Source organism: Rhinopithecus bieti, unplaced genomic scaffold (assembly GCF_001698545.2).
Source record: "Rhinopithecus bieti isolate Rb0 unplaced genomic scaffold, ASM169854v2 scaffold_19652, whole genome shotgun sequence".
NCBI lineage: Eukaryota > Metazoa > Chordata > Mammalia > Primates > Cercopithecidae > Rhinopithecus > Rhinopithecus bieti.
This window is the reverse complement of record NW_016809913.1, coordinates 173,354-192,235: the sequence shown is the minus strand read 5'-3', so window position 1 is coordinate 192,235 and position 18,882 is coordinate 173,354. Positions and strand designations below refer to the sequence as shown.

The 18,882-nt window shown below is 44.7% G+C and overlaps 1 protein-coding gene across 8 annotated transcripts in view; it reads right to left on the bottom strand.

The window, feature by feature from the left end:
• Positions 1 to 255: 255 nt before the first annotated feature.
• Positions 256 to 18,882, bottom strand: part of RFFL (ring finger and FYVE like domain containing E3 ubiquitin protein ligase) — an 81,279-nt gene continuing 62,652 nt past the window's right edge. For 3 of the 8 annotated variants that reach the window (XM_017890900.1, XM_017890901.1, XM_017890902.1), the window contains exons 2-7: positions 16,164 to 16,351; positions 11,170 to 11,580; positions 7,328 to 7,411; positions 6,151 to 6,361; positions 4,529 to 4,552; positions 256 to 1,669 (exon numbers count right to left, since the gene is read on the bottom strand). In XM_017890900.1, the coding sequence (XP_017746389.1) occupies positions 1,488 to 1,669; positions 4,529 to 4,552; positions 6,151 to 6,361; positions 7,328 to 7,411; positions 11,170 to 11,580; positions 16,164 to 16,343 (1,092 nt within the window). In that variant the 5' untranslated portion in view covers positions 16,344 to 16,351 and the 3' untranslated portion in view covers positions 256 to 1,487. Of the gene's footprint in view, positions 1,670 to 4,528; positions 4,553 to 6,150; positions 6,362 to 7,327; positions 7,412 to 11,169; positions 11,584 to 14,979; positions 15,139 to 16,163; positions 16,355 to 18,882 lie in introns of those variants that run through there. The other 5 variants (XM_017890899.1, XM_017890903.1, XM_017890906.1 and 2 more) reach the window with 5 other exon arrangements.

Genomic DNA, 18,882 nt, shown 5'->3' with positions numbered 1-18,882 from the left:
TNAGACTTTGGGAGGCCGAGACGGGCGGATCACGAGGTCAGGAGATCGAGACCATCCTGGCTAACACGGTGAAACCCCGTCTCTACTAAAAAATACAAAAAACTAGCCGGGCGAGGTGGCTGGCGCCTGTAGTCCCAGCTACTCTGGAGGCTGAGGCAGGAGAATGGCGTAAACCCGGGAGGCGGAGCTTGCAGTGAGCTGCGATCCGGCCACTGCACTCCAGCCTGGGCGACAGAGCGAGACTCCGTCTCAAAAAGAAAAGAAAAGAAAAGAAAATGCTTTCTCCCTGACCTGCCCCCAAAAATCAGTAGGCTAGGAAAGGAAATGAAACTAGGGTCTCCTTACTCCCCACCAACCTGGGAAATAAAGACTTGAACTGTCAGCTCACAAGAGAATCCAGTCTCATTCAGTACCTCCTGAAAGCTCTTATGTGCTCTGTCTTAACGTTCGCTCTCCAGGAACTTCAAGAGAAGTCTGGCCAGAGAAGAGCACAGGCTCTTTGCCTAAATCTATTTCTTCAATGAGACCAAATTTAAAACTACCATGGATTAGGGAGGGATTTCATTCTCAGGGGAAAGTGGCCTAAGACTCCTTCGAGTTGGGAAAAGGATCAGAAGCCAAGTCAATATTAAGCAGAAGGCCACTGCCTCCACCCATTGCGTCCCCTTTCCACCTAAACTAAGGATGGTGCAAATCAGGTCCCAAGAGAAGCAGCAGCAGGGATTATGCACGCACTCTCCCTTGCAGACAGAAACAAATTTCCCAGCAGCTTGGGAGCCTGATGTTTTGTTGGCTCCCAGAGTCGGGTCAGGAGACCAACAGCTTCCAATCCCAGCATTTAAGGAAGCAACTCTTTAACAACTTTGAAATTTTTCTATAGCATTTGTGTTTCATTTCTCACAAAAGATAAGTTTACTGGTCTAAAATCTGTCCTAAGGACCACTATCGGTCTGGCAAACTAACATTTTTGGTCCAAAGAAATAAAGATTTAGGCAGTGTAGCAAGAGACTTTAGCGAAGAGTTAAAGCACAGAAAGCCGGAGAGACCACAAATTTAAATCCAAATGTGCTGGGCAGGAGGACTTCTGATTGATGAAACACATGGGCAAGCATCTCCCATGTGGGGAGGGGATGGGCTGGGTACAGGAGAGGGGGTGAAATTATGTCTAGGTTCAGGGAGAAAGACAGGACCCAAGTTCTGGAAAGTTCTCTGTTCATCAGTTACCATCATCACTCCAAGATCACTGAACCAAGAACATACCCATGTGATTTATACAAGTTCCCACTGGCCTTGGGCTTTGCCAGCCAAGAGGTACACCCCTGTGGCAAGACAGGGATGCTCAGGGGTGACATGCATCTTGCTTGCCCTGGTCTTGGGGGAACACTGCAGTATTTCTACTAGCTTGCTCTTCTGCAAGCTCGCCAACCCTGAGCCCAGACACCCCAGGCTATTTCCCTGTAAGGCACTGAAGAAACCGATGCAAGCTCTCAGGACCGGAAGACATGCACAGCTCGGATTACATACTGCCGGCAAATGGGACATTCATTCATGCGTTTGCCACACTTGGTACAGGTTACCATGTGGCCACACTCCAGCAGAACACAGTCAATGGGTGAGTCCATGCAGATCTTACACAGGTTCTCCTCCAAGCCTGATGGTACTGCTCCCCCTGTACAAACACACAGGGCAGAAAAAAAGGGGCAGAGGAGTAAGTGAGGAGACTGTCTTAAGTGTATAGAGGTAACTGGGGGAGGGAGGTGGGAGATAACAGGTACACTGTGAACAAACTCCCAATGCACAGGCTTCCCTCAAATACAGCTCCTCCAAGGAAACATTTCCTCAGTAACCAACTCGGATTACTTGTTTAATCCACACTTCCTCCCCTCCAACAGGTATAGATTTGAAAAGTACAGTACTTGTGGATCAGATATATCCCAGAACATGAGAACTAAGACAAAGTTCTCAAAGCTTAAAAGAAATAATTTTCAGACAGCTAAGGCTATAATACAGTGAGTGTGTGAGTGGCACTTAGGGACTCATTATCCCCTGAGGCAGAACAGGCTAAAAAGATAAAACTGGTTCAGAAAAGTTTAGATAGAAATGGAACTGTGGTGAATGGTTCATTAAGGATCACATGGCTTATCTATAAACATATCCTCCATGTAATAAAGTCAAGGTTCATGGGGGACCCCTCTGCTATCTCATGAACTACTCCCAGGCTTCCTAAGGAAACTTCCTGGTGGAGAAGCCTGGCAGAGATTATTGCTCCCTCTTTCTACCCCCACAAAACTTTTTTATACCCCATGACTGCTGATCACATTGGATTAAAATATTGAGTTTACCTACTTACTCCCCCAGTAGACTGTGAGCTCTTTAATTCAACATATTCAATCAATTTTTACAATTATATGCTTAGCATTTATTTCATGCTCCAAGGTTAGATATTCATCTTTGAAGCCCCCAGTGCCAGTCATATGGTAGGTACTCTAAATGTCTGATGAATGAACATCTTCCCAAGGGAATGACAACATCCCACATTTACTGAATGCTTACCGTGTGCTCGGCAGGGTCCTGAAAGCTTTGCATGTATTAACTCAGTGAAACCTCACAAAAACTATGAAGTAGGACCTCTTGTTATTTTCATTTTATAGATGAGGCCAACTGGGGCAAAAGAATAAGTGACTTACCCAAGGGCACACAGCTGCTAAGTTGAGGAGCCAGGATGCAAACCCAGGCAGGCTGGCCCCACAGCTCCTGCTCTAGAATGGCCTTCTGCCTAACTGCCCTAAGAGTAGAAACTATCCATAGTGATCAACTGCCAAGTGCACAGAGTTCTCAATAAATGCTAACTGGCTTGTGTCACTAGCAGAATATAGTGGGCATGACTAGTATCCTAGTAGAGCTGACCCAAACAGAAAAAGTCATGTTCAAAAGCCCAGCCATCTCCAACATGTCTTAAATTGTAGCCTGAAGTAGGTACCCACAAAAAGGAACTGATCTCACACATGTCACCTCTACCATCTGGGGGTTGGCCACCCCATAGAGGAATTCTCCCTTACTGCATCTATACTTTCTCTTTTCTGGACTATTCAAAAGTTAAGAAATACTTCCCCTTAGCAGGTAGGCTGGATGTGAAAGGGAGTGAAACCTATTTGCCTCTTTTGAGGTGCTGTTGGCCCTAACAGAAGTTTGGAGACTACAAATACCTAAGATGAGTGGGAATAATTTATAATTTTCAATTACTCATTCTCTGAGGAGTAACAACAAACGCATTAACTCAGCTGTCAGCATTCTCCCAGGGAATCAGACAAAGGAAGCACCAAGTAGATCAGCCTGATCTTGGTACCAGGTGATGCGGGGGGGCGCGGGGGTGGGGGTAGGTCTAGAACTCCAAATGGTTTTGGGGAATTGAGAAAAGCTCAACTGTTTTTTATGTCTGATGCCCATTCTGAGCAAAAGGCCATTTTACTAAATAAATTTGGGAAGTCTTCTGAATTAGTTTTAAAATGCTTGCAGGCTAGTCCAACACTACTCTAAGAACATTCTCTCTTGGGAGGGAGTTCACAACCACATACCCTTGAGGCTTTTTGAAAACACACAGAATGTCCCCACAGATGGTCAGGAGTTCTGCAGTGTGTTCTGGGAGTACCTGAGGGCCGAGCGTGGTCTTTAAGTGAATGGCAGCTGAGCTGAGATATATAGCTTATGCCCAGAGAGTAGCACATGTGTTAGCTCCAGAGTAGCTCTAACCATTACCAGCCCTGTACAAACAGGGCTGTCTTAGGTCACCACCCTTTCTTTTTGGTTAGTACCAGAAGCTGCTAAACACCCTGATTCCCCAGAAGGTGCACACGGAGACCCTCCCTACCCAGACCAGAACTGAACACACTAGGATTTTTTAAAAATGAGCTGAGTGATACATGCCACCCCTTCTCTGTTATAGTGTTTTACAAATATTGGCTTCTGAGCTCAGGCAGCCGAGGGACATACACATCAGTCAGGCTACCCCTGATATGCTCCACGCTGCTTCCTGCACAGGGAGCAGAGAGAATTTCTTTTCTTTTTTTTTTTTTGAGATGGAATCTCACTCTGTCGCCCAGGCTGGACTGCAGTGGCGCGATCTCGGCTCACCGCAAGCTCTGCCTCCCGGGTTCACACCGTTCTCCTGTCTCAGCCTCCAGAGTAGCTGGGACTACAGGTGCCCACCACCACACCTGGCTAATTTTTTTGTATTTTCAGTAGAGACAGGGTTTCACTGTGTTAGCCAGGATGGTCTCAATCTCCTGACCTTGTGATTGTGATCCACCCACCTCAGCCTCCCAAAGTGCTAAGATTACAGGCATGAGCCACCGCGGCCGGCCTCAGAATTTCTAAAGATGGTGAGAGGCCCCCTGGGTCTCTGTGAGTTTCCCACACACCCTCTCTCTCTGGAGGCTTAAATGCTCAGAATTCTTAGACTACTAAAGGGATTGGAGTTGAAGAGGACAAAAGAGCCTAAACCCATTCCCAAACAGAAACAACTACATACCGTTTTGGTCTTCGGCACCACTGACTGAAAAGGAAAGAGAAGGATGTCTGAATAGGTGATGGCATCATGGTACAAACAAAGTCTCTTACTGCCCTGACATCGTTTCTGAACTCTTACCACTCCCTGCTGGGAACCAGGCTTGCCAAGAGCCTAGATGGACATCTGCCCTCTTTACTCACTATACATGCTCAGAACTCACACAAAGCTCCTACTCGTGCATCTGATCTTTTTTTTTTTTTTTTTTTTTGAGATGGAGCCTCACTCTGTTGCCCAGGCTGGAGTGCAGTGGCATGATCTTGGCTCACTGCAACCTCTTTCTCCTGGGTTCAAGCGATTCTCCTGCCTCGGCCTCCCAAGTGCCTGGGGACTACAGGCACATGCCACCACTCCCGGCTAATTTTTTGTTTTTGGTGGAGACAGGGTTTCACCATGTTACCTAGGCTGGTCTTAAACTCCTGATCTCAAGTGATCCACCTGCCTCAGCTTCCCAGAGTGCTGGGATTACAGGCATGAGCCATTGCACCCTGGTCTACTCTTAGAAAAATGTATTCCACCAGTTTGCACAAACTGCCAAGTAGAAGGATACTGTATATGCGCAATATGCTTTTCTATTTTGAAGCCAGCAATAAAGTCAAGAAAGAATGAACTATCTAGCTGTTTCAGTCAGTCAGGGAATCTGGATAAAATTCCCACGTGGAGTCATCTGTTCTGTTCCCCAGGTCCTGATAACTCAAGAGAAGACTCTTGAAACAATCCCAAAGGGAAAACAGACAGTAGTCCTCAGTCTGTAATCAGGTGAAGACTCAGTCAGATGTCTCCTAACACTGATGAATTTGAGCTACTGGTAGAAGAGAGCCTGAAATCTGACTTCAACCACTCTTAACAAGCAAGGAATCAGCATGTTGCTCTGTAGGAACTGAATCAGTTGGGGATGGGAGGAAAGGAGAAGATTATGTGGTGAAATAATTTCAGAAAATGCTAAGTTCAAAACAGCCAAAACACATTTCTCTTCTGCAGGACTTCTCTGCCTTTAATATAAAAATCTACCATAAATCAGTAATGAAGATACAGTATGAGGTATTTTTCCCTAAACTCATTTAACCACAGACCCAGATATTTTCCTGGGCATGTGCTGAATGATACAGTGTAAAATGCCCTGGGAAATGAACAAAAGGAAAAGCCCAAGTGTGGACAGAACATATACCTTCTCCTACTATGTATGTAGATTCATTTTCTACCTCCCAAATCTTCAGAACAAGCATTCTTATGCTAAGGTAAGAAAACTTACAAGGTGGTGGTGAGTAGGGAGGGGACAGCATATGGTGAGAAAGGCTATGGACTTAGACCAGAAAATTCTCAGTTAAAACTGGGCTGTATGATAAAAGGGTGATGCTAATAATGTCTATTTCATAGGTTGTTCTAAGGAATAAATATATGCAATGCCTAATCTAGTTTTGACACTCAACCACAAATGACAGCTATTATTAGATGGTGCAGATATGTAAGGTGTCTCCTTCCATGGCTAAAAGTGTGGAAATTGAGTCAGGTCAGTGCCATCATGCTTTGGAGTGACAGCAAACACTTCTGAGCTCTGTATAGCTACCATGCAGATAGCCCCTCACCCAGGTGCTGGAGTCCTTTCTGATCCTTGTATAGCCGAGTCACTCTCTCCATCAGCTCCCACTTCTCACAGCAGCCCTTGTAGTTGACAAAGTTGCGAGCCAAGATCTCTTTCAGCTGCCGCACTGTCAGGCCTTCAATGTCCTCCAGGTCGGTCAGGTCAGACAGAGAGGCCCTTCGGCCTGGGACGAAGCTGTCCTCTGAGTCAATAGACTGCAATGGCAAAGAAGAGATCAGTGTGCTCAGCTCTTACCTCCCCAAGCTGTTTCTCCAAGGACCCCAAAGCACTCACCACATCATAATTTTGGTGACTGACCTCATGAAGGGTAGGAACAGAGACAGGATGAGTACCTGGCATGGGGCTCTGCATTGCAAAATTTATTAGAATCTCTTCCTGACCCATGATTCTGTGCTCAGGAGCAAACACACACAGACCAACCAATCAGTGTGACACAGTACTAGATAGAAGTATGGTAGAAGGAGCACTGGTTTGAGTCATATGACCCTAATTTTGAATCTTGACTGCTCTGCTGGTTAATGCTAAATAATATCCAGCAAGTTGCTTACCACTCTGAGCCTGTTTGCCCCTCCATAAAGGGGAGAGAGCAGTCATACCCCACAGGGGTCCTGTAGAGGTTAAATATGGCTGCACATGAAACCCAGCATGGTGCTGGCCCTTCTCCCCTGGAGACTTCTACTTGCCCACAAGAGGCCCATTTCCCTGGCAAGTACACAATCTTGTACACATTTCCCTGGCAAGTACTCCTCTGTACACAATCTTGGCCACAGCTCCCTGGTCTGTGCTCTGGACTGGCCCTGCCTGGTTAACTGTCTGACCTCCTTCCCTTGACAATGGCTACAGTGTGCTAGAAGCAGGAGAAAAGAACAAGATTTTCATAGCAGCAGCACAAGCCTGCCCTCTGGCAGCTCTTGGAAAGTCAAGAGACTGGAAATATAATGGGCCATGAGGCTTCTCAGTCTCCACTATGACTTCACAACTCCTTATAAACACACTGACAGCTTCACAAGTTAACCTGGAACACTAACACTAAACCCTATCCCAAAAATATAATTTCGGAAGCACTATCATCACACATTTATTCTCTCTCCACCCGAAGAGGTTCCTAAGAACACCAGTGAAAGAGCAAAGGTGAAGACAGACCCGAGCAGAGGCCCCACCTGGGTCTCATCCTCAGCAGGTACTCTGGCCACGCTCTCCAGGTAGACGGGTTCCTCTTGATCCTGAGACACATGGCCATTGGCCTGTGGGAAGAGAAAAGTAACATCACATCAGAGATGTCCTAGAGATGTGCATAGCATGGGCCTCTTTTCAACTCACACAATGTCCACAATGTATTCCCATCACGCCCAGAAATCCGGAGCCTCTTGGAGCACCATTACAAAAGCCTGCTCTCTCATACCAACTTTGTCAAGCAGAGAAACAACACAAATACATTTCAATAGACAAAGCTGCCCTCTAGAACAAAATTGCATTAATTCTGCACACACCAGGATGGCAGTAGCCACCACTCACCATCAGTTTAATCTCAACTTGAGCAACACAGGTGAAAGGAAGGTCACTGTGTCCATTCCGCTGCCGGACTGCTCTCTATCTGACATCAAGGTTTTTCTTGACACTGATCCAAAATTGCCATCCCTATCCCTGGTTCTGCTCCTCAGACCATAGTCTACTGGGTTTTGTTTTGTTTTTTCCCCAAACTGTTTATACCATGTTTTCCCCTCCTTCACACTAAATCTCCCTGGTTTCCTTATCTGACAGTGATGGGACAAAGTTTCCAGACCATCACCACCCTAGTCTCTTTTCTGCCTAGTAACAACTCTCACATTCTGGAAATGTGTTCCCATGTTGAGCACACTATTATTAAGTGCTATATCCAGACCTAGTCAAAGAATATTTTAATGTATCTAAGAATCTATTAGCCTAATACTATAAAACACTGCCTATGCTTATGAAATTTCATTATGCTTAGAATTTTCACTTCTCAAAAGGTTCCTCCTGAGTACTCCTTTAGGAGGTTTGGCCAAAGAGTAGGCAGAACTGTGAGCCTCCTAATTCCATCACCATTTAAGCTACAAACCCCTCAAGTAGATCCTCGTCACCCACTACTCCCTGCATGCAAAGGGCCTGCTGTGAGCTCAGAGCAAAGAGGTGTCTGAGCTCACAGGCCTTTTCCACCAGATTCTGGGGATGCCAGTGAAGGGACAATCTGGGAAACCAAAGTCACCCACTGACCCCAGCCACTCATCCCACATTAGGATGCATAATATGGGTCTAATCGAGAGGAGGCAACCAACTGCAATGGAAATGAAAAGTAGAAATAACAAAATGCCAAGTGAAGGCAAGATCAAATGCATAGTACACATGTATGGGGATGGATCCAAATTAATGTCTTCATCAACAACGTTTTCTCTTAGCTTACTCTAGATCCTCACTGGTCTCTCAGGTAGTGTCACCTTGGAATTACCCTGGAATCCTTCAGAGCCTAACCTGTTCCTAAGTAGATATCTTTCAGATGTCCTGTTTCCTAGAAAGAGAAATGACCTCATGCTGCAAAGCATGCTCTTGTCTTTCCAGTTTGCCCACTGGTTAAATAAAAATCCAAAACTAGTATCTGTCCACAGTTGTGCTTATTGTATACCTTCCTTGCCTGGCAACTATTGATTGCTAGGGCACTAAAGGTAGAAGGAAGAACTCTGGTTGAGCAAGTATTATAAGGAAATTTACATTCTAGGTGCAGCTCACTTGTGAACTTGTCAGACAGCACTGCGTGAGTTACTTAATTCTTCCATGCCTGTTTTTCCTGCTTGCAAAGTGCAGCTCTCACCAGAACAGGGGATGTAAGCAGACATTAAGGTCTCCTGAAAATCTCAGAGGAAAAGTACCCACTTAGATCTTGTATGTAGGGTCACCTTTAGGTGCAATCTGGAAATTTCTGGTTAATGACAGGAAGCTTATAGTCTTTCATTGAAAAATCTACCTGAAGGTTTGGTTGGTTTTTTGTTTTTGTTTTCTGAGACAGGATCTCACTCTGTTGCCCAAGCTGGAGTGTGGTGGCACGATCATGACTCACTGCAGCCTTGACCTCCCAGGCTTAAATGATCCTCCCACCTCAGCCTCTTGAGTAGCTACAGGTGCCCACCACCACGCCCAGCTAATTTTTGTATTTTTTGTAGAGACAGGGTTTTGCCATGTTGCCAGGCTAGTCTCAAATTCCTAGGCTCAAATGATCCGCCTGCCTCAGCCTCCCAAAGTGCTGGGATTACAGGCATGAACCACCATGCCCAGCCAAGGTTCTTTACAGAAAAAGAATTCCTCAAGTTCTTTTCCTAGCTCCTTATACACAGAGTGCTCACAAAACACACACACACACACACACACACACACACACACACACAAGCAAAGGGAAGAATGTATAGCAGGAGTTAAAATCTGTCTAGCAGACCAAGAGTCAGAGCTTAGGAAAGAGTTAAAGTCCAGCTGTGGAGAAAAACATGCTCAGGCCAAAAAGGGAGTTAAATGATTTTACTGCAGTTAAATTATGCTATCACATTGGCCTTTATGCCTCAGTGCTTGTCCAGAGCTGAATCAGGGGGCCCAGTCCTGGCAGAGGAGGTCATCATAAACAAGCAATAGCAGCCATCCACATCATGTGTAGGAACTAACGGTACTAGCACTATACCAGCTCTAAGTAGCTCAGAGCTCTTTTAGACATGGTATCACACATTCAGGTCTCTCAAGATCCTGGCAAGATCAAAAGTGATCTGTGATTACTAACCCCATTTCATTGTTGTAGGTTCAACGTTTGCCCAAGGGGACCAAGAAGTCAGTGACAAAAGGGGATGTGGAAATTGGATCTTGTAGTTCCTAATTCCCCCATATTGCCCAAGCCCTATATCAAGGGTCCCCAACCCCTGGGCCACAGACTGGTACTGGTCCATGGCTTGTTAGGAACCCAGATGCACAGCAGGAGGTGAGTGGCTGGCAAGCGAGCATTACTGCTTGAGCTTCGCCTCCTGTCAGATCAGTGGTGGCATTAGATTCTCCTAGGAGTGTGAACCCTGTTGTGAACTGCGCATGCGAGGGATCTAGGATGCATGCTCCTTATGAAAATCTAACTAATGCCTGATGATCTGGGTGGAACCATTTCATCTCGAAACCAACGCGCCCCAGTCTGTGGAAAAATGGTCTTCCACAAAACCGGTCCTTGGTGCTAAAAAGGTTAGGGACTGCTGCTATAAATAACAGAGTCACTAAGGCACTTCTGCAACATCACCACTTCTTATACAACAGTTATGTCCACTGGCCTCACTCTAATCCAGGAGTTAGCTGGTCTACGTGTCCACCTTCCCTCTTCTGGGGGCTTTTTGAGAGAGTATATTACTCATTTCTGTACTCCCCAGGTCTGGGTCATGATTCAGTTGATGTGCTGCTCTTAGCTTCCAAACCCCCCAGGATAATGAAGAAGCAGCATACAAGTACAGCATGCCAACTACTCCTGCTTCCAGTCAGTGACTGGTAAGAGAAGCAGTGTCTTTGTCTGTTTCCCCACCCTTCCTTGCCTCCATATAGCCCTTTGCTTTCCTATATTCCTTGTGATGGTTACTAAGGAACTAAGTTCCCAATCTAGCCAATGAAGACCGCAACAAAGGAGTTAAGTTGGAAGACAAATTGGACCAGAACTAAATCTGATGGCTTAATGGTTACTTTTCTCAAAATATTTCTGGAATGATGAACTTTTAAAAAATGTCTAACTAGGATATGTGTGTATTAAAAACAAAAAGCAAACAAAAAAATTTGGTACTGTGCATATCATCTCTGAAGAAAGCCAAAACATGAGTCTGATACCCAGAAAACACTTGGTGCACCAGTAGTCAGAAAGGCTTCACATCATCAAGACACTTAGCCTTATACCCCATTCTCACAACACAGGCAGGAGAGGAAAATGAAAATGAGCCCTCAAACTGGCACAGACTGGCAAAGACTACAAATGGGCCCTTACCTGCTGATTCTCCTGAACCTGGGCTGGGGGAACAGAGGTGGCTTGTGCAGATGAAGAGGGGAGGTTGGGTGAGGTAGGTGGAACCATGCTGGAGTGAGGCTGGGTCAGGAAGGCCTGCTGCTCAGGAAAGTCTGGGGACAAGGTGGAGGGACGAGTCCTGCCCTCCTGGGAGATTATAGGCTGCTGGCCAAGGACCAAGAGCACCAGCTCTTCTTTCTCCCGGCACATTTCGGTAGAGATGTCATGGAGGCTGAGATAGTCCCTCAAGTCCTTCACCTTCATCTTCATGAGCTCCTCTCGCTGAAAGGCTGTAGCTCGAAACCGTTGGCAGAGAAGGCAAAGGCGGGGCCCATTCCCCACTTGGCTCGAACAGGTCATGCAGAAATTTTTCTTACAGTCCAAGCAGGTCTGCTGCTTAGAGGAAGAGACACAGGAAACCATGTCAGATTGAGAGAACAAGACAGAGAATGAGATGGGAGCTTCAGAGCTGCCAAGCCCAGCAGGATCTCCTTCAGTCACTCTTATTTTTACTAAGCTCTTTCACATAACTAAGGGTGCAAGCCACTTTCAGATTTTAGATTAAAAGCCACTCAGGGGTGGCAGACCTCCAGTGTGTATTGTGTATATCCATGTACAGGACACTTTACGTTTATTATTTAATTTGAGGCTTACTTTATTTATTCATGAAGCACCTGAGGTATTAATCAAGACTACCAGCTCTAGAATCAAAAAGTTCTGCATTTTTATTAAGCCTCCCTCCCTTATTTCTTGCAGTATCACCTTGGGTGTGTAATTTAGCCTCTCTGGTGCTCAGTTTCCACATCTGTGAAATGGGGTTGATAACAGTATCTACCTCATGGGGTGGTTGTGAAGATTAAGAGAGAATCTGTTTAGCATATCTAACACAAAATGAGTCCTCAACAAGTGTTAGCTGTTTTATTATAGCTAGGAAATATTAGCTAACGGTGAGAGCCAGGATTCAAATCCTAAACTATAATTATTTCTGCATGACGGTTATGGTGGTGGTGGTGGTTACAATTAATATTAATTTACTAAGGTGCTTCTATATGTTAGCTTGTCATTTAATTCTCAAAGCAACGCTGCAAAGTAGGTATTAGTGTTCTTCCCTGATCCACAGACAAAGCAACCGAGGCTTAGGGAGATCAACTACTGTATTCAAGGTCAGGCAGTAAACAGGAGAGCTGGGATTCACACTCCAGGTCTGTCGGAGACTAATGCTCATGATCACATTCTTCCCACCAGGCCATGCTGCAGAGCTCAGTTCCATTCAAGCATGGAGCAGTTCTGAGTCAAGGGCCTGGTTTCCCATCTCCAAATTCCCCACTCACTGCCCCATCAACACAGGCTCCCCACTCCAGGAAGGTCCACTCAGAGTGCTGGGAACCCAGTGGTGCTTATGACCATATCCAAGACAAATATTTAGACAGTGACGGGAGACCGTCTGGACATCAGGGTACTCTCGTTACTGAAAGCACAGAGTGTCTCAGTTAGGCAACGGGCGCCTGATGGGCAAGCTGGTACTGCCTGGCAGCAGCTACTCTGGCAGTCACTGACAACACACGAAGGCTTACTCAGCCCACAGGAAGCAATCCTCAGCCTCTCACCCCACAGGCTGAGCAAGCACAGTGACATCTGGCTGAGCTCTGTTCTGGCCAAGAGCATGTCACACCCCCAAAAAGAGAGGTAATTCCTGAGCACACTGGGATTGGCCTCAAGGGCACCCTCACTAATCCTTTAACCTTTAAAGAAGTTAAAAACTTTTCATCCTGTGTTGACTTAAGTAGTAACTTAAATATTTCTGGTCCATCTTTTCAAAATATAGAAAGCTGTTCAAGCTAAAAAAGAATGCTTAAGAGACAAGATTCTCATAGTCAAGATCACAGACACTCTGGACTGAAGTAAATGTCTGCATAGTTAAGATAGTTATGTAAGTTTTGTCTAAGTATCATTCATATAGTAAAAGGAAAAGAAAATAATATTTACCACCCAGTTTTGGCTATTAAGACTTAGAAAGCATTGCAAAGGGACATATATCAAGCTCCCTAATTCTCCACACAGTTATAACCAAACAATACACTATTCAGAGACAGACTTAAAAGGATGCCTGGCTGCACTAGCAGTGTAACGGTGTTGGCACCAGTAGCCACGCAGGCAGAAAATGGATGTTTTCAGGTATTTGGGGTTCATTCACATCTAAAGCTTTTCTATTGGGAAATGAAGTGTGCTTAGGATGACTGAGACTGAAACAAACAGGCTTCAATGTCATAAACCTGTGGGCCTGACATGGAATATTACTTAAGTCAATGCAGTTTGACAAGACCTAGCTTGACACAATTATAAAGCCTGCATTGCTCAATCAGCCAGATCCAAACAACTCTCTATTCTTTCTTCAAATGTGTGTGGCTTGTTGGATGCAAGATCAGAATGCAGACAGCAACCTAGCTTCTATGCACCCACTGGCTCAAAGGGGACTCTGAAATAAGCTGGCATCTGAAACACACCCTACAGGAACAGGATAGGGCTTGAGGCTAAAACCCCAGTTTGCAGTGGAAGGAGAGAACAAGAGGAAAGGAAAAAAGGGCTGTCAACAAATGCAGGCAGAATGAGCAAAGGACACGCTTATGTATAAATTCTACCAAATGGTTCAAAACAACTGAGTAACCAGGTAGCACGAAAGATGAATTAGTGGAGGCAACCAACATGCCTGCAGAAATGCCCAGAGTGCACTGAGATATCCAGCATCACAGAACTGGCCATGGCACCTCAGGTGGGCACCATCCTTCAAAGATGCTATGTGCAGGGCCCTGCTGGCTCCCGTTTGCCAACTGCCCTTCCCTTGCTCCTACTCTCTCCCACCCCTATTCCCTGGAATATGGGAAATATTACATGAGAGAATGTATATAAAACCTTAGCACAAGGTAGATGCTCCAGAAAAGGTAAAACAGTCACCTTTAATTTCTTTTCCCCTTACCAGCACCTAAGACCCAGTCCTCTCTTAACACTCTGAGATCTGAATATCACTTCCATGGCTCCAAGCATAACCTCCTCCTCCAACTGGTCCAACTAAAGAGGCTGGGTGCCAGACTCCCTCCAAAACTGTCAGTCACAGCTAAACCACAGAGAGGTATTACCAATAGAGGTGGGGTATTTGGCTTGTGGCAAAATTACAGCCTGCCATTTCTCTTTAGGACTGAAAACTCACGGAATGCAAGGGCCACATCTTACTTATGTTCTCTCCATAAAGTCCTGAATATTATCTGTGCTTTGCACCCAGTAAGCAATCAGAAAATACTGACCATAATGAAGAAAAAGGAAAAGAAAAAGACAGTAAGATTCATGTAATCATTTCAATTCAAGCACTTCTAGAAAAAGACATTTTGAAAGCCCCTGGCTGTTAAATGCCAAACCCTTAAGATAAGAATGCTGATCCACTTAAGCATGAAATTACAAATGAAAAATTCTCATAGATGAAAACACCCTTAATATTCACAAAATTTACTGTAAATTGCACAAAATTAATTCATACTTTTGTAGCAAGAAAATATTGTACCAATAATCATCTTTTACCATCCAAACTGGAATTTTTCTTCCCCTCACAGAAGCTCTTGTTACACACACTTTTCTTTTGTCACATTGTATGGTGTGCACTGTCCTCACCTCCCTGTGCGACTGCAAGCTCCCTGTTAAGCAGGAATGACCTTCTTCATCTCTGCCTCCCTAGCCCAGGCAATTCCTGATACACAGTAGATATTCAGTAATTCATTTTCCAATAAATAAGAAAAAAAGCACCTTATTTTAATCATTGCCTTGCTTCTCTAGGCATCCAGGCCTATAACTGTCATCTTCTACTCGACATGCCGAACGTCTTCTGGGAGGGGGCTTTGGAATCAAAGACCTGGGTTTGAATCCCGGCTCTGTCATTTAATAACTATGTGATCTTGAGCGCTACTGAAGTCAAGGGAAAAGAATGAGTATTTTAATATCTCTCATGCTATTTGTCAGGAATTTAACACATTCAATGTTCTTCTTAAATTTTAAACCCTAAGCCCTAGTTTCTCATATGTAAAATGGGATTTGGGAGATTCTAAAATGTATATCATAGCTATTATGTGGATTAAATGAAATAAAAAAAATTTAAATTCCTTAAACAGTCCTTTGCACATAGCAGATGGTTTAAAAGTATGATTTCCTCTCAAATTTCACATGATCACCATTTTAACATCATAATCTATCACTTATTCTGGGCTGCAAACCTCTCATTCTGCAGAAAAATGCAGAATGCAGGCGTTCTTTATCCAGGTAAGGGTTTACCTTCTGCCCTAGTCCTGCTTCATCACAGATAACTCACTGTCTCTGGAAGAGGGAGGGTGCACACCTAGACACCATAATCCAGCCAGTAATTTTACTTCCAGCTCACTCATTTGGGAAGCATGGCTCCCAAGCATTTCAAATGAAATCTGCTATAGTAAATAAGCTCCAGTCTTTGTTATGGTCCTAATGTATCTGAGGCATCCTTAACATTGTTTTTGATAAAAAGAACAAGTTAATCTGCAATCAGGTCTTTTGTGATGGTGGCTAATGAAGTAACATCAAGTGCTTACGACATTCTAAGCATCGTGCTAGGTACCCTTCATGGCTTTCTTGTCTCACTTTATTCCCACAACACTGAAAGATGAGGACTACAATCATCCCATTTTATAACAGGGAAACTGAATCTCAAGAGAGGTTAAATCATATAGCTAGTAAGTAGCAAAGCTGATAACTGAATTCAGGTCTACTGACTCCAAATCTACGCTGATATGCTTTGCTTTTGCTTTTACTTGGTTAGTTCTTCTTAAACATTTTTGTGAAAGGGACAGGTCTGGGTCACCAGCATTACAAAGGCAAGGTTGCAGGCACTCGGAGGGGTCAGCAGCACTTGCCCATGGTCCATAGGCTGCAGTGGCAGAGCAGGCCAAGAAGTCAGCACTCACCTTCCTGGCTGTGCTTGCAAAGTGAGCCCCACAGGACTTGCAGCTTGGTTCCAGGCCTGTTGGGGAAGGGAAGGAGCTGTACCCAGGGTTAGAATAGGCCTGCATCCTGGCTCCCTGGGGTGGTGGGACCTCTTCAGGCTGTCCATCCAGGCAGAACCAGTTGCAGCAGGTTGCCCACATGATAAAATCTGGTGCAAGGAAGGAAAGGGGAAAACGTCAGAGTTAAGATACACCTCTACTGTCCTTTTGATGTCCAAGAGCACAGGTGAGCAGTGATACTCAATCCACACGTGCCACCAAGGTAGAGGGGTGGACGTGTTTTCAAGGATCACAGATTCCTTTTTTTTTTTTTTCTCCCGAGACGGAGTTTCGCTCTTGTTGCCCAGGCTGGAGTAGAGTGGTGTGATCTCGGCTCACCACAACCTCCGCCTCCTGGGTTCAAGCAATTCTCCAGCCTCAGCCTCCCGAATAGCTTGGATTACAGGTGCCCGCCACCATGCTTGGCTAACTTTTTTGTATTTTTAATAGAGACGGGGTTTCACCACATTGGCCAGGCTGGTCTCAAACTCCTGACGTTGTGATGGGCCCACTTCGGCTTCCCAAAGTGCTGGGATTAAGGCGTGAGCCAGGGTGCTAGGCTGGGGAAGACTACTGGTAATTGCTTTATATAAACGATGCAACCCAGACTCAAAGAAATCAAATATATAGCTAATATATAGACAGTTAATATACAGAGTTGAGATTCTACAAACCCAGGTTTTCTGACTCCAAACCTAACATCCTTTTCCCCATACTATGTTGTCCATTCATTGATTTCCCCTCCTGCCAGCCAGTAAAACTACTCTTACATTTGTACATTTGTACCCCCAATCCTAGATAAACTTCTATCACAGCACCTATTATACTTTCTTGCCCAGGCATATCTTGCTCTTTATTTTCTATTACTAAGCCATAAATTCCTCCAAGGGCAGGGAATATTTTTTCATTATGTACAGTACTGTTCCCTAGCACTATTGTCCACGTAGCAGAAGCTCAACAAATATTTGCTTCCTTCCTGAATCAGAGCCTCTGTAGGTTTATTAAGAAGTCGGAGCCAGGTGTGGTGGCTCACACCTGTTAATCCCAGCACTTTGGGAGACTGAGGCGAGCGGATAACCTGAGGTCAGGAGTTTGAGACCAGCCTGACCAACATGGAGAAACCCCATCTCTACTAAAAATACAAAATTAGCCAGGTGTGGTGGCACATGTCTGAAATCCCAGTTACTCAGAAGGCTGAGGGAGGAGAATGGCTTGAACCCAGGAGGCGGAGGTTGCAGTGACGGGAGATTACGCCACTGCACTCCAGCCTGGGTGACAAGAGTGAAACTCCATCTCAAAAAAAAAAAAAAAAAAAAAAAAGAAGTGTTGGCCAGGTGTGGTGGCTCACTCATGCCTATAATCCCAGCACTTTGGGAAGCCAAGGTGGGAGGATTGCTCGAGCTCAGGAGTTCAAGACCAGTCTGGCCAACATGGCAAAATCCCATCTCTACAAAAAAAATACAAAAATTAGCCAGGTGTGGTGGGACACACCTGTAATCCAGCAACTCAGGAGGCTGAGATATGAGGATCACTTAAGCCTGAGAGGCGGAGGTGGCAGTGAGCTGAGATCGTGCCACTGCACCACTACACTCCAGCCTGGGTGACAAAGTGAGACCCTGTCTCAAAAAAAAAAAAAAAAAAAGAAGTGTTGGTTTATTACTCCCATTTTACATATCAAATGCAGGTACTGGGGACAAAGGGGTGATGATTTCTACGATCAGAAAACAAAGAGGATCCGGATTGAATCCCTCAAATGTCAGAATAACCCAACAATTGTAAGAGGGCCCACTCAAATGCCAAGCATTGATGTGAGATATGAGTGTTTTTCTCAGTCGACTAAAGCAGCCAATGTAGACACATTGAGCCTGAACTCTTTGCTTACAGAGATTATAAACGAAACATTTAGTGTTATTATTTGATAATCAGTTCACACAATAGAATGCTCTGCTGCTTCCTGACTCATTGTTTTAACAAAGGCACTTTCACAAACTGGAAGGAACTAAGAAGCCAACTGATTCAACCTGGGTCATTTTATATAGGAAAAAAGAATGAGAACCAGCAAGGGGAAGTAACTTCCTAGGTCAAATAGCTCATAACCTTAGACCTCTTCACTTCTCTAGGTCCTTTTTAGCTTTCCAACACTGCCTCCACTGAACCTGTGATATAATTCTCTCCCCTGCAGGGGTCCCTGGTTAATACCTGTCTCCCCAACTTGCCTCTGACCCCCACCACAACAGGGATTGTGATAGTCTAACAGTGCCCAGTTAGACAGGTAGCTCAACAAGAACTAGCAAATGAATGAATCATATCCAATATCTAAGTCTTAACTAATCACACATTTATTCAGTCTTCAGCACATCAAGAACATTTCTCTCTGACTCGATATAACCTGTTTGAGGGTTCTAAGTTCCCAGAAGAGGAACTTAGTTCCCGGGAACCTAAGTTCCCAGAAGAAGAATTGCAAGTAATCTGGCCTTTACTTGCAATTAACAGTTCACATGGAATAATGAAGTAAAGAGTTCTTCACAGAGTGTGTGTATGATAAAGTAAATGAGCTCTTTGTTGGCAAGAGAATGGAGATAACAAAGGAGGAATAGCCCTCTGAAATAGATATTTTGTGATTTTTTTTTTTTTTTTTTTT